Genomic DNA, 16,367 nt, shown 5'->3' on the forward strand with positions numbered 1-16,367 from the left:
AGTACCTTAAGGAGGTTCTCTTACCTTTGTGGATTGGGTTCATTTTTTTCATCAGACTTATGGTGAATCATATGAAATGTTCCTATTTTTGCATCTGGGCGAGATAATGACATACCCTTAGATTTTATCCTGTGAAAATGAGCACATTTAAATTTTTTTTAGCATTAGCAAAGTACTATAATTTCTTTATTCAGTTATACATCCTGCCTTCCCCAAAAATAATGCTCAAAACTGTTTACAAAAGCAGTAGTAAAACAAATCTAAAATTTTAAATACTTAATAAAAACAATGAAGAAAAAACAAAACTAAAAATGTACTAAACATATTACACACAATTCAGCAAAACATATAGACTAAATCAAAGAGTAAAAGATCTTACAGCAATTGCTACTTAATCAGAAAAAGTATTCTCAAAAAATCTAACCTTAACATCCTTTCTAAAGGCTTAGATAATTATCTATCTTATGAAAATCTTCTTTCAACTTAATTTAGACAAAAGATATTTAACACGAGACCTTATCAGCAGCTGCCAAATCTGCGAGAGCTTAGAAGGTCAGCTTATGGAAAACACTTCCAGGAAAAAACAATAAGACAACTTGGTGACAAATGTTTGAGTACCAATCTTTTGCTTGGTCATTAAAAACTTTCAGCCCCGGGTTAGGATTTTCAAGTACTAGGACATGGAACAGACTCAACCATCGAGGGTCATGTTCAGCAGATGCGACAGTTAAAATAAATTCGAGTTTTCAGATAGGGTCAGTGTCCTGGCAACAAGCATTATCATTTATTTATGTATTTATTTAGAGCTTTTCTATACCAGCATTCATGATACAATCACATCATGCTGGTTTACAAATAACAGGGGGTGTAATAACCTTGTACATTTAACAAGTGGAGAGAAGCAATGAAGTTACAATAAAACAAGGGTGCTCGAACTGGGGGAAGAAGAAAAAGCTAGAGTAACTTAACAGTAAGAGGAGCAATTATTTACATTGGGCTGAAAAGTCTCTCAATAGTTGTTGCGGTGATTCAGTTAGGATCGGGAAAGGCTTGTTTAAACAGCCAAGTCTTAAGCCTTTTTCTAAATGTTAATAGGCATGGTTCCTGTCTGAGATCAGGGGGAATGGAATTCCATATAGTTGGTCCCGCTGTAGAGAAGGCCCGGTCTCTGAATGTTAGATGATGTGTAGATTTGATTTGGGGGACATATGGTGATCCTCTGTAGGCTTCTCTGATAGGTCTGGATGAGGTATGTCGTCTGAGCGGGATTTGAAGGTTAAGAGGAGCATGGTGATGGATGGTTTTATGGATGATGGTGATGGATTTGTGAATAATTCTGAAATGTATTGGCAGCCAGTGTGTACATTTTTGAGAATGGGAGAGATGTGATCTCTTCTTCTAGTGTTTGTCAGTATTCTAGCTGCCACATTTTGGAGCATCAGAAGAGGTTTGATGGAGGAGGAAGGGAGACCTAGCAAGATAGAGTTACAATAGTCTATCTTGAAGAAAATTACGGCTTGGAGGACCATTCTGAAATCTTGAAAGTGAAGGAGTGGTTTAATTCTTTTTAGTACCTGCAGGTTATAAAAGCAGTCTTTGGTTGCTTGGTTGATGAATGATTTTAAATTCAGGCGGTTGTAGATTATTACTCCTAAGTCTCTTGCTTGGGTGACGAGTAAATTAGCTGGTGAACTCAGAGTGATATTACTATTTTCCGGGGAGATGAGGAGGAGTTCAGTTTTAGCTGAATTTAGTATCAGGTTTAAATTAGCGAGGAGGAGGTTACTCTCTCGGAGGCAATTTTCCCAATGTTTGAGTGTTTTTGTAATGGATTCTTTAATGGGGATCAAGATTTGCACATCGTCGGCGTATAGGAAGTGTTTTAGTTTAAGGTTGGTTATCAATCCCATCCCCTCTCCCTCAGCCCTCCTCCACTCCCTTTTTCTCTGCTCCACAACTTCTTACCCTTCCACTTACTCACATCCCTCTGTCTCTCACCTCCCCCTCATTCTCCCCCCTCATTCTCCCTCTCCCCTCTCCCCTCACTCCTCCCCACCTCTCCCTTCTCTCCCACCCCCTACCTCCCTCCCTTCTCTCCCACCACTCTCCTCCCTCCCCTCCCTCCCCTCCCTCCCTCTCACTCTCTTCTCCCTCCCTCCCTCTCTCCTCCCTCCTCTCACTCCTCCCTACCCACCGAGTTCGCTGCTCCTCGCTGATGCTACTGGCCGCCGCTCCTCGTCGCCGCCATGTTGATATCCAGCTGACGCTAACAGCCCGTAACAACGGGCTACTCTGACCCTCCCACCCCTCCCTCCCCTCTCACTCACCCTCCCCTCTCATCCCTCCCACCCTCTCTCACCCCTCCCACCTCCCCTCTCCTCACTCTCACCCTCCCTCCCACCTCCCCTCACTCTCACTCTCTCCTCCCTCACCACCGGGTTCGCTGCTTCTCGCCAACGCCACTACTGCTCGACGCCGCCTCTACTGCCCCTCGCCGATGCCGCCGCCACTGCCCCTCGCTGATGCCGCCACTGCCCCATGCCAATGCCGCCGCTATAGCTCCTCGCTGCAGCCGCCATGTTTTCAAGCAGCTGACGCTCTGCTGTGACAGACATGCTCGGCCGCACATGCGCAGTAGAGCTGCTCTCTACTGCGCATTTGCGGCACGTCAGTCAAGCTTCATTTATTAGGTTGATTTTGTATCATAGTGTGTGTGTTTAGTACTATGCGAGATCTGCCTACCTCCCATTCGGGCATCTTGTTATATTTGGCGTCACTTGCAGGATGTCCTTGTTCAAAAGAAAGAACAAAAAGAAGGGCAGAAAATAATCTGAAGGGGAGGAAGTGAAAGCCCTAGCAGAAATTCCCAGCTGGGAAAATGTAACCTACTCACTGCTGGCCAATGAGTGGGGGTGTAACCTAGAAACATAGAAATGACGGCAGAAGAAGACCAAACGGCCCATCCAGTCTGCCCAGCAAGCTTCACACATTTTTTTCTCATACTTATCTGTTTCTCTTAGCTCTTTGGTTCTATTTCCTTCCACCCCCACCATTAATGTAGAGAGCAGTGATGGAGCTGCATCCAAGTGAAATATCAAGCTTGATTAGTTAGGGGTAGTAACCGCCGCTATAAGCAAGCTACACCCATGCTTATTTGTTTTACCCAGACTATGTTATTCAGCCCTTATTGGTTGTTTTTCTTCTCCCCTGCCGTTGAAGCAGAGAGCTATGCTGGATATGCATTGAAAGTGAAGTATCAGGCTTATTTGGTTTGGGGTAGTAACCACCATAGCAAGCCAGCTACTCCCCGCTTTGTGAGTGCAAATCCTTTTTTCCACATTTCCTCTTGCTGTTGAAGCTTAGAGCGATGTTGGAGTCACAGTAACCATGTGTATGTTTATTGAATAAGGGTATTATCTCCAGGCAGTAGCCGTCATTCTGGCGAGCCACCCACTCTTCCTTGACGGCCTCTTGACTTTATGGATCCACAGTGTTTATCCCACGCCCCTTTGAAGTCCTTCACAGTTCTGGTCTTCACTACTTCCTCCGGAAGGGCATTCCAGGCATCTACCACCCTCTCCGTGAAGAAATACTTCCTGACATTGGTTCTGAGTCTTTCTCCCTGGAGCTTCAAATCGTGACCCCTGGTTCTGCTGATTTTTTTCCTACGGAAAAGTTTTGTCGTTGTCTTTGGATCATTAAAACCTTTCAAGTATCTGAAAGTCTGTATCATATCATCTCTGCTCCTCCTTTCCTCCAGGGTGTACATATTTAGATTCTTCAATCTCTCCTCATAAGTCATTTGATGAAGACCTTCCACCTTTTTGGTCGCCCTTCTCTGGACCGCCTCCATCTTGTCTCTGTCTCTTTGGAGATACGGTCTCCAGAACTGAACACAATACTCTAGGTGAGGTCTCACTAAGGACCTGTACAGGAGGATAATCACTTCCCTTTTCTTACTCAATATTCCTCTGTCTATGCAGCCCAGCATTCTTCTGGCTTTAGCTATCGCCTTGTCACATTGTTTCGCCGACTTCAGATCATTAGACACCATCACCCCAAGGTCTCTCTCCTGCTCCATGCATATCAGCCTTTCTCCCCCCATCGAATACAGTTCATTCGGGGTTATGTGAAAATTGTGATAGGAAACTGGGCATAGAACCCCTCGAGATGGTGGATATTTTTCAACGAGTTCCTATAGTTGCAGGGAAAGAGATGGCATGCATTGCCCGGCGTGAATGAATACTTCTTACTGCGTATAGGAAAGCTCACTTAAGGGTTAATGAGTTACAGTAGCAACTAGCAGCAGCTCAAGAAGAATTAGAGAGGTTAAAGCAGCATAGAGTGGTGTTCCAATGTCAGTTGCAGCTTTGTAAAGATATAGCGGACGGACATATATCAAGTGGTGGCACAGAGGGCAGCCGTACGGGCAATACAAATACAGCGTGGTGCAGTGAGCCGGGCTACGCAGAAAATGAAAGGAAATTAGTGTAGCATAACATTTAAATAAGCAATATAAAATGTATATATCTTGTAAAAAAAAAAAAAGTGAAGCTAGTGGGTTAAAAGACTTCCTGGCTATCCCGGGATGGGAGAATAAACCATATAAAATGCTATATGAAAACTGGGAATCAAAGGTAAAAGTTTTATATGAGCCTTTAATTTGTGTCTGTGTTCCCCTTCATCTTTTAGTCTGAAGGGCTGATTTGTTTATGTTGGGACTGTCTAGCTTGTGTTAAGAATGTTTCCTGTAATCTGCAGAAAGCAGGATAGTGCATAAGAAAATCTATTGAGTTAAGAGAATTCTGTGTGTGTATTTATAAAATTATTCTATAAAATTTATAAAATTATAAAATTATAAAAGTATTTATAAAATTATTCTATAAAATTATTCCTTCATTTGCTGATTCTTGCACCACAGTCCAGGCCTTGATTCGCTCAATTATTGCAATGCACTGCTGCTAGGGCTCCTTCAGTCCACATTAATAGCATTGCAATTTGTTCAAAACTCAGTTGCCGTTTACTAAGTGGTGTACCTCTACATGATTATAGTATCCCTGTTTTGGCTCTCTTGCACTGGCTGCCAATGTAAACCCAATATCTAAAAAGGGCTTCAGGGGCGATCTGGGTAACTATAAACCAGTGAGTCTGACTTCAGTGCTGGGAAAAATAGTGGAAACTATTTTAAAGATCAAAATCGTAGAGCATATAGAAAGACATGGTTTAATGGAACACAGTCAACATGGAACCATGCTACTCCTCAACTTACCTCATATTTTAGTACCTTTGCTAATGATCTAACCTGCCCTAGCCCGGATCCCATTATGACTTCTTATGTTTAAGTTATTGCCCTACTCGGGACTTTATTTTCAGCTTAAAGCTTCCAAGTTTATAGTCCTTGTTTAATGTAATTTTGCTCTCCTTCTGATTATAAATTGCTGTTCCGTTTGTTACAGTTCTCTATCCCCGTTCGATGTAAACCGACCTGATATGGTATTTAACCATGAAGGTCGGTATATAAAAATGTTAAATAAATAAAATAAAATAAAATATTTAACTTTAGCAATATGTGGCATCAGAAGGTGTCATTTGTTAAGAATCACAAGGACACTAAACTAGAATTAAAAGCAGAAACAGAGAAAGCACTTTTTGGAGATTGCAGCAGCAGTATATGGGAAGAACCCATGGGATTCTAATGTCTTAGCTGACTTAAATTCTTTTGATGATGTAGAAAATAAGATTTCTAAGTATATCCATGCCACAATGCTCAAAAATAAGAGTAAGCAGAGCACAACCTTAATATGGCTACTGTTAAAAATTAGGAGTGCTTAGTCACAACGCCTTAAGATGTTGACAGATAAGTTGAGACAAGAAAACTGTAATTGGCTAAAACTGGAGAATTTCTTTTCTGCCCAGTTGGCAGAAGACAGACAACGCTATGAGCAGTGTGAGACTGATTTAATTGAGAAACTAAAATTTGCTAGTACTCAGAATGAAGCTTTAAAGTCTGAAATTAGCCATCTAAATAGTTACTTGATAAAGAAGAAGAATTAAAAATCCTTTGGGAACACCGTAAACCCAAATCCTCCTCTGATTATAAGAATGAAAAAGAAGGTAATATATAAACACCACTGCGAACAGGGGAGCAAATGATCCAGAAGAGGGGGGAGTGAGAATGTCGCCACTGCATGCATCCGTGACAGGACGTTAAAGGGAAGGCCTGTATTTAGTTAGAAGTTCCTTGGCATTTGTTATCGATGTAGGAGAAAAGGACATACAGCAAAAAATTGTCATAAATCATTTTACATTCAGTATTTACCTCCCCCTCCCAGCAGGCCCACAGATTAAGTTGGGGGCGGCTGACCCCATTCCTTCTACTCTCTATGTGGCACTTAAACAGTGGGGTGTCAGGCCTCAGCTGATAAATATTTACAAACTTTAAATTAGGTTAATTGTGCAGCTATAGGTTTAGCAAAAAGATTTTGTAGAAGCAGGGAGAGATCTGTCTCGTAAACTTTTTTTCCTTTCTCCTCTCTCCCTTCTATCTCGCATGACCAAATTTGAAGGAATGTAAACAATTCTGGTTTCTGTGATTAAGCAATCAGAATCTTTTAGTTAGAAGTTAATCAAAGTAGTGGTTTTCTACTTTAATGGTGTAGCTCAGTTACTTATAGCTAGCCATTTAATACTTTGTAATGTGATTTAAAAGATTAAAATTAACCTCTCTTTGTATGTGAGATTTTTCTTTTACAGATTTACAAGAATAAAAGCTGCACTACAGGACAAAGTGTAAAAGCTGAGGTTTTTTCTCTCTCCTAGATTTTGTTTTGGTTTTTTTTTTAACAGATCTGTTTTAAAAATTCTGATTTTTGCTTAATTCTGGATCCAAAGATTTTTGTTTTTACTTTTAAAAGGCCTACTTTTTGAGCTCTAATGTCCGATAATTGTTTATTGTCTGTGGTTCTCTGTCATTATGTGTTCTGTTTGTGTGTCATTATGTGTTGTACATGTTACATTGTGTATAGATGAAGACAGAGTTTACTGGCTATAGAAAAGTGCAGTGAATAGCTTCTGACGTCATTTATGTGAAGCAGTCACTGAAGTTTTATGGACAAAATGTTTTAAATAATGTTCTAGAGTATAATATGCTACGGCAGTGGTCCCCAAACCTGTCCTGGAGGGCCACCAGCCAGTCGGGTTTTTGGGATATCCTCAATGAATATGCATGAGAGAAAATTTACATGTTATGGAGGCAGTGCATGCAAATTTTCTCTCATGCATATTCATTGAGGATATCCCAAAAACCCGACTGACTGGTGGCCCTCCAGGACAGGTTTGGGGACCACTGTGCTAAGGGGTGATTATTGAATTTTTTATTTTTTCTTCCCTCTTCTCTTCCTCCTTTTTTTCCTGTTAACTTTTGTTTTCTTGCAAGTAAGGGGGTACTGTGGGGTGGTTTTTTGTTTTCTTTTTCTTCCACTTTTCCTCCTTCCACCTTTTGGGGTTTATGTACAGTTTGAGTGAAAGGATGACTAAGTATCTGAGTTGCTTTTGACTGAATATTGTTACTTTATAGGAAAGTGGGGAAACAAAGAAGGGATTAGACATTTTATAGCTGTTTCTTTGAACTATGACAAAACAATATTGGATATCCATATGAATAGTGTATATAGGGATTATTACATATGAGAAGTTATTGATGTTTATTGTAGAGTTTCTTATTTACTTAATTTTGGTTTTTATTCATCTTATATCAGGTATTAATCCATAAACACAAACATCTGAATTAGTGAGGAGAGTGCAGAGGCTGTACTTCGAGACAGCTTCCAGAGTGCTGTGCTGCGAGACATATTCACATCATTTGTCATTGGCCTCATAACTTGAAATCATCCCACCTTTTGCCACAGAAGACATCTTGAATCTTTCATTTTATGGACTGAAGTGCTCAGAATTTCCTTGTTCCATCGGGGTGGCATTACTTAGACCATGTTTTTTAAGTAATATGTATATCTCTTTGAAATGTAATAACTGATTATCATGATGAAATATGATTATGATACACTCAGCTAATACCTAGTCACACTGTTACTTGCAGATGCTATTATGATTCTTACATTAATGATACAGTCTGAATTGATGCAGTTTTATTGCTCTGTAGTTGCTCTTCTCTGTGTTAATGGTTCAGACAGTAATTTTTATTTTTTTTTGTAGAAAGACCTAGAATAGATTTTTGAAACAGGAATTTTTGTGGGGGTTTTTTTTTTTTGCACCACCAGGGGGTTGGGGGGTATGTACTATACCTGAGTTTAACTGTTCCAAATACCTAAAAGATAAGGAGATTAGCAGGCTGTATGCTGCCAGTGGGAGATGCTGTTGAGCAAGAACCTAAGACAATACTTCATCGAGGGGTGGAGAGGCACCCAAATAACTGCACATGTGGACGCAGGCTATACTGAGCGCAGTAGACCTGATACTGGATAATCAATGAACATTGGCCTATATATATATCCTGGTGAGCTGGGTGTCCCCCTGAAGTCAGAGAGGCCAACCACATACAACAAGAAGAATGGAGATCGCAATGGATGACAGAAGATACTGAGACCAATCACTGTGGACACTCCTGGCAGGCCAGAGGCACGCCTTGCTACTGTTTTAAATTGGGCAGATCTCTGTATCAGTTAAACTCCAGGACCATGCAGTTTAGATGGGGCTTAGGTATTGATAAGGATATTCTGACCAACTACACAGAGGAAGCTTTTCTTGCAAATATGGTAGTAGCCCTGGTCTTTTATATTTGCTAGTCCTAAGAGGACCAGTGTTTAATGCATGTATATATCCAACAAGTAATACACATTCTTGTGATTAATGCTGACCCAATATAAATATAGATTAGGAAATTTTTCATCCAGCAGGTGTCTATGTGAAAACTCTGAATCCAGGGGTGGAATATGTTGGAGAGGCCGAATAGATTCAGAGTTTTCAGCCAGGCACAAACTAATTTGAAGGCCGCACAGCTGTTTCTGAAAACTGATAAGAACTTAGAGGGAGGGAAGCTGTTGTTTTCTCAATCATTTGTAGTGTATTTTATTTATTTGGTTATTTATTTATTTATTTAGCGCACTTTATATAGCATCGTTTGGTTTTGCCACCACAATGGTTTACAAAGTTTTGATGTTTAACAGAGTTTCCATATATATTGTAGGCTTTATAAACGTAGTTCGGATCTCAAACTATACAGTTTAGGCTATGTGTTATATTACGTGCTTGCATAGGCTCCAAATGTTTGCACAGGGTCATTAGGAGGGAAGTGATGTTTTAGAGTCATTGAGTGAGTTGGTAGGCTTTGGTAAACATCCAGGTTTTTAGTACTTTTTTCAAGGTTTTTAAGTTTTGTATAGGTGAGACAGCCAGAAAGAAGAGAGAGAGAGAGAAAGAGAGCAATAGACTAATAGACTGTGATTTTCTTCTTTAATTAAGGACTTTGTACATTGCAACATCATGTTAGCTTGATTAATCAGTCCATGTTAGCAACAAAACTCAAGCCATTATTACTCAGGATAAATTATCGAATTAGCAGCTAAAACTGAATCAGACACTGCCCATAGTTGGTGGGATATTTTTACTGGCACTTCACCAAAAGCTACTAATTTTTTGAATTGGGTAATTCACCCCATTTTAATAGTTTTAGTACTAATAACAGTATTTTTTGTATGTATATGTTAACATGTATTCTGCTTTAGTAACACAAGCATGGATTAGAAAGGTGCATTATGAAGAGACCATATGTAATTTGTCCTGAGAGCAATGGGTGGAATGCAATACGATGGGTTAAAAAAAATGCTCTCAGAACAAACATTATGCTGTCCTGTCACTTTTTAAGCTGGGGACTTGTTTTTTAAGCAAAAAGCTGTTTATCAGTAGGGCTTACACAAGTGGTTGTGGGGGAGAGTAGCTTGTCTGTGCTTGGGACCTGATTCAACAGGAGGGGGAATGCCTGGCCAGCAGCCCTACAGAAAGGTTCCCAGACCCAGGTGCTGGCTCATCTATGCACACACACTTGTTTACAAAGCCCTATAAAAGGTCGGGGTTCTCCAATGGGAGGCTGGAGCCTCATCTGTGTACTGACGAGTGATGCAGGATCTTTCCTGTTGAAGCTGTGTGCTCCTGTTTTTCGGTCGCACCGGGGTTCCCCGACCTGATGAGTGGCAGGATGCTGATTTGGTATGTATTATAGTCGCGGGAAATGAAGTATGTGTGCTGTAAATAAAGCTATATTTTCATTACTGTATATCTCCTATTTTGTATCATAGTGTGTGTGTTTAGTACTATGCGAGATCTGCCTACCTCCCATTCGGGCATCTTGTTACAACTCTGTTCCTACTAATACTAATACTTCTTACATTTCTATAGTGCTCTAATAAGACAAATACATAGGACAAAAGACTAGAGTTCCAGTCTTGCCTGCACTCTGTTCTTGAGTTTGTCTTGCCTGCACTCTGTTCCTGAGTTCCAGTCTGTGCCTTACTTCCAGTCTTACTTGCATATTGTTCCAGAATAAGCTTGTTCCAGTCTTATCTGCACGCTGTTCCAATCTAAGCCTTGGTTCCAGCCACACACCAGCCTTACTAACATTTTCAAGCCTTGCTTCAGATGTACCAGATTGTCCAGGCCTTGCTCCAGCACTGCCAAACTGTCCAAGCATTGCACCAGTCTTACTAGACTGCCCAAGCCTCACTCTAGCCTCGTCTTGCCATCCCACACAACTGCGGGGCTGGATGTTCCCCATGCTCTGCCCAGACCAGAACCAGCACACTACTCTTCCCCCTGTTCTGCCTCATCTCTCCTTTCTGTACTAGTTATAGTCTGGTATGGCTGTATCCCATTCACGAGACTCACTGAACCATGTTTCTGAAATAGCAACAATATCCAAGTCTGCCTCTACCATTAGGGCCTGCAGATCTGGAATTTTATTGCCAAGACTACGAGCATTTGTGCTCCAAGCTTTCCAGCTTTTCTTTCTCAGCTTACCGCTTTTCCTGGACACCTTTTCTACTCTTTTGTTTAAAAGTGGAACACTGAACTGATTTTTGTTAATTTCTCTGCTCACCTCCTGTATTTGTCAGGGGCAACATTCCAATTTCTTCCTGCCACCCTCCTGCTTTAATTTAAAGGTTCAGTGACATATGATCTGAATTTCTCACTCAGGATCATTTTTCCTGCCATGGACAGATGTAGGCATCTTTAGAATATACCAAAACTTACAAAACCCAAAAGCGGTCCTCTCTTAATATAATCCAGTTACCAACAAACAGAGGATCATGTATTCTCTTATGTACATGGATGTCCGGGTACTACTGAACCAGTTCCACCACAAATAGGTGATAGTCTTTTTAGTGTAAATGCCATTTTTATTTTATTTTTTTTAATATTTATTTCATTTTCAGCAACGTAATTCTCTTGTTCTTAAAAAAATAACCCTTCATCTAAGGTGTATATTTAAAACATTGGTAATGGTCTTATTTCAATAGCACTCTCTTATGCGGTCTCCTTATTTCGCCAATTTTTAAATTGCTTTGTACTTAGCTCTGTTTAGTTAGAAGTAATGAGAGTAATCAGAGTTAAGTGCAAAGCAATTTAAAAATTGTTTTAAATATAGACCTTAGGTGAAGGGTTATTTTTTAAGAACAAGAGAATTATGTTGCTGAAGATGAAATAAATATAAATTTTTTTTTTAAATGGCATTTACAGTAAAAAGGCTATCACCTATTTGTGGTGGAGCTGATTCAGTAGTACTGGACAACAGTGTACATAAAAGAATACATGGTCCTCTGTTGGTAATTTGGCCTTTAGAATATAGCCTTTTACTGTTCCATACATGGCCCCATCCCCCCAGTATATTCAAAACCCTTTTCTTACACCAGGTAACTGATGTTTTTCAAACCCCGAAGTTTGCTGAATTTGGCATCCAGTCTTTCAATACCAATGGGGTAGTGTAGTGAGCTGAGTTCCCCAGATCTTCATTTGAAGATCCTTAAGGATCTGATGAACTGGGATATCTACAGTATCCTTAATACTTCTGGATTTGTATAACTGAATTCAGGATTTGTATAACTGAAGATCTTATTTCAAACATCTTGAAGAATAAAAAGTGGCAGCTTAGAACATTCTTTTAATAAATGCTTGAAAAGAGATCCTTCAAAGAAGAAGTTCTCCTAGTAGGATGGGGAAATGGATTGGATAGGAGCTGGCTTATGATTCAAGAAGGGAAGAGGATGTGTGACATTGTTGAATGGAAAGGTGTATGCCTCTAATGCAACTTTCTGGGGAATTTAAGCAGCTATTTCCCTCTCCAAGGCTGAATGGCTTTGAATAGTGATATCTTGATTTGAGCACAGCTGGGAACAAGTTGTCTGTATCTTAGAGTTAAAATTGTTCATAATTTAAGTCTAATTTAGATTCCAGACATACTGAAGTCACTGAAATGGAAGGAGCTGGTATATTAGCTCCTGAGCTTGCTCAAAACTTAGCCATGAGATCATTTGTGATTCTGTCCTTGTAATTCATATATAATACACTAAGTAACTGCTCTTATGTAGTTTCTGGAGGTAGCATGTTCTCTTATGTCACTAAAAGTGATATTGGGCTGGAAGAGACAGGGGATGTAAGTGTGGCAACTGAAACAATGCAGATGACATCAATACTCTTGGCATCGATACTGATGGAGTCACTCTTGATGCACATGGCAATAATGTTGAATCACTCAGAATCGATATACTCTTGGGATTGTACTGGGCATGGAGGAACTCTCCTTTTGCCTGGCTCATTTAGGAGGGCAGACCTCTATATACTCATTGCCTTCATGCTGAAGCATTGACATCAAAGGTTAACATGTGACATCAAATGCTCTCACCCTTGCACTTGACACTGGCTCCTTTTGCAAGGAAATAAGTTGAGATTGACTATCCTTGGCTATAAGGTTACCCTGCCTTGAGTTCAACTCTGAAGAGGATAACACATCCTTTGATGCATCTGATCCAACTCCCTCCTACCATAGCCAGATTTTCCCTGGGGATAAAATTAGGAATTTATATAGTAATATAGTCAATGACAGCAGATAAAGACCCAAATGATTCATCCAGTCTACAGAGCAAGGTGCTTAAGATAGAAATTGCTGCTCCATGCAGGTCACCACTATGCAGAAATGTTACACCTAAAATGAACAGATGTTACCCTATTTCTTCATTTCCATCCTTTAGCCATTAGGGATCCTCTATGTTTATCCCACACCCTATTGAATTTCATTATTATTCCTGTTTCAACACCTCTTCTAAGAGAGCATTCCATGCATCTACCTCCCTTTCCATGAAGAAATATTTTTTTACATTGGTCTTGAGTCTTCCCCCCTTGGAGTTTCAGATCATGACCCCTAGTCCTACAACTTCCTTTCAGATCAGAAAATGTTTGATTTTTGTGAGCTATTAATTCTTTTCAGGAATTTGAAAGTCTGTATCATATCTTTCCTGTCTCTCCTCCTCTCCTTGGGTATACATGTGGTGGTGGCTTCACATCCCTACCATACATTTTCTTTTTTTTTTTTAATCTCCTTGTACATTTTTGCCATTATGGACCCTCCTCAGGGTCCATAATGGCAAAAATGGGGCCCAGTTTATATGTGGGGAGCCCCAACCAATCCCTTTTGGGATTGGTTGGGGCTCCCCACATATAAACTGGGTTGAGAATACTCAAATAGGGTTTGGTTGTAGGTTCTGTTTGAAGAAGGTTTGAGTTGTATTTTTGACTGGTGATCCCAGTGGGTCCCCAGCCTGAAAAAAGGAGATATCAAAGGAGAAATCCTATTTTATGCCTTCCAGGAATGGAAGAGATTGTTTTGGACTTGTAGAGAGTGGGCCTGTTTTTGTGAACTGGCTAGCATTGAAGGGAAGCCACCTTCCTGGCAGGAGCTATATTAGGACTGCTTGCCTAAATGACATAGGAACATCAGAACATAAGGTATGCAATACTGAGTCAGACCAAGTGTCCATTAAGCTCAGTATCTTATCTCTAACAGTGGCCAATCCAAGTCACAAGTTCCTGGCAAGTACCTAAACATTAAATAGATCCAATGCTATTATACTGCTGGCAACAAGCAGTGGCTATTCCCTATTGATTAGTAGAAGTTTATGGATTTCTTCTCCAGGAACTCATCCAAACCTTTTTTTTAAACCCAGCAACACTAATTACCTTAATCATATCCTCTGGCAACAGAGTTTAATTGTGCATTGAGTAAAATAATTTTCTCCAATTTGTTTTAAATGTGCTACTTGCTAACTTTATGGTGTGCCCCCTAGTCCTTGTATTATCCAAAAGAGTAAACCATTTAACATTTTCCCATTCATCCTTTCATGATTTTGTAGACCTCTATCATATCCCCCTCAGCCATTTCTTCTCCAAATTGAACAGCCCTAACCTCTTTAGCCTCTCCTCATAGAGGAGCCATTCCATCCCCTTTATCATTTTGGTCACCCTTTTCTATACTCTCTCCAGTGCAACTATATCTTTGAGGTGCAGTGACCAGAATGACATACAGTATTCAAGATACAGTCTAACCATTGAGCAATACAAATACATTATGACATCCTTCATTTTATTTGCTATTCCCTTCCTAATAATTCCTAACATTGTTTTCTTTTTTGATCACACAACACACTGAGCCAACTATTTCAATATAAAATCAACTATGATGCCTAGATCTTTTTTCTGGGTGGCAACTCCTAAAATGGAACATAACATCGTGTAACTACAGCATAGGCTATTTTTCCTTATAGGCATCATTTTGGATTTGTCCACATTTATTTATTTATTTCAATTTCTATACCAGTATTCTGGTACAATCATAAAGGTTTATAGTTTGAGTAGTTCAGAGAATACAGAGCAACATTTAAAAGTATAACAACAATCATTGACTAAAAACATTAAGAAACTAAAATACTACATAAAATAAAATCAAATAAAACCAATACTTTAAAATTATAAATCATAAAATCATCAATGGTGACAAAAAAGCCTCTCTATTGTCTTGCTGTTAAAAGTCATTTCAGTCTCCAAAAGCTAGTTTGAACAGATGGTAGTTCATTCCACAAAAATGTTTAAATGAGCCAGTTTAGGTGACGGCACTGGAAGCCGACCTTTGTAATTTGATCTCAGAGATATGTGTAACCGGAGAGAGGCATTTAACCTAAAAAGAGTTTTGAAGATGCTTCTGGTAGGTTCCTTATTGTTCAAAGAAGATTAGAAGGGGAAACTTATACTTTGGTAAATAGTTTTGACCCAAACAAGGACCATCCGAATTCTTTGTTCCCTTAAGAAGCGATAAATCAATTTATAACAAAAAAAACCCCTAATGGTTATGTATTAAACCTAAGAATTTAAATTCAATTTAAAAATTATCGGTAGCCAATGTATCTGCCATATGGACTCCCAATCTTCCAGTCTTGCAAGGTCCTCCTGTAATGTATCACAATCTGCTTGTGATTTAATTACTCTGAATAATTGTGTGTCATCTGCAAATTTGATCACCTCACTCATCGTACCTCTTTCCAGATTATTTATAAATATATTAAAAAGCACCAGTTCAAGTACAGATCCCTGAGGCACTCCACTGTTTACCTTTCTCCACTATGAAAACAGACCATTTAATCCTAATCTCTGTTTCTGTCTTTTAACCAGTTTGCAATCCACAAAAAGACATCTCCTCCTATCCCATGATTTTTTAGTTTTCATAGAAATCTCTCATGAAGGATTTTGTCAAACACCTTCTGGAAATCCAAATAAACCAACGGTTCACCTTTAATCACATGTTTATTCACCCCTTCAAAAAAAATGTAGCAGATTTGTGAATCAAGACTTCCCTTGCATAAATCCATGCCGGCTCTGTCCCCTTAAATCACTTCTATCTATATGTTTTGTGATTTTATTCTTTATTTTTCCCGGCACTGAAGTCAGGCTCACCAGTCTATATTTTCCCAGATCACCTCTGGAGCCCTTTTTATATATAAGTGTTATATTGGCCACCTTCAGGTACAAGAGATGATTTTAGTGACAGGCTACAATTACTTATAATAGGTCTGAAATTTCATTTTTGAGTATTTTCAGATGTAAACCATCTGGTCTAGGTGAATTGTCACCCTTGAAAATTGCTCTGGAATGGGTATCTCCCCAACATCCTCTTCAGTAAACACCGAAGCAAAGAATTAATTTAATCTTTCAGTCAAGTGAGCTTGTAGTTCTCAGGAAGGGGGTTATTGGGCTGAAGAGAAGCTACCTTTGAGTTTTTCCTAATTTGGAGGAGAGGAATTGTTTTGGCCTTC

The 16,367-nt window shown here is 39.6% G+C and overlaps 1 protein-coding gene across 1 annotated transcript in view; it reads right to left on the bottom strand.

Annotated features, from left to right (window-relative positions):
* LOC115092874 (beta-1,4-galactosyltransferase 1-like) overlaps positions 1 to 16,367 on the bottom strand; it is a 119,712-nt gene that overhangs the window by 573 nt on the left and 102,772 nt on the right. Inside the window, exon 5 of the mRNA XM_029604272.1 lies at positions 25 to 129. Coding sequence (XP_029460132.1) covers positions 25 to 129 — 105 coding nt within the window. The remainder of the gene's footprint in view (positions 1 to 24; positions 130 to 16,367) is intronic.

This window comes from Rhinatrema bivittatum, chromosome 1 (genome assembly GCF_901001135.1).
Source record: "Rhinatrema bivittatum chromosome 1, aRhiBiv1.1, whole genome shotgun sequence".
NCBI classification, from domain to species: Eukaryota; Metazoa; Chordata; class Amphibia; order Gymnophiona; family Rhinatrematidae; genus Rhinatrema; species Rhinatrema bivittatum.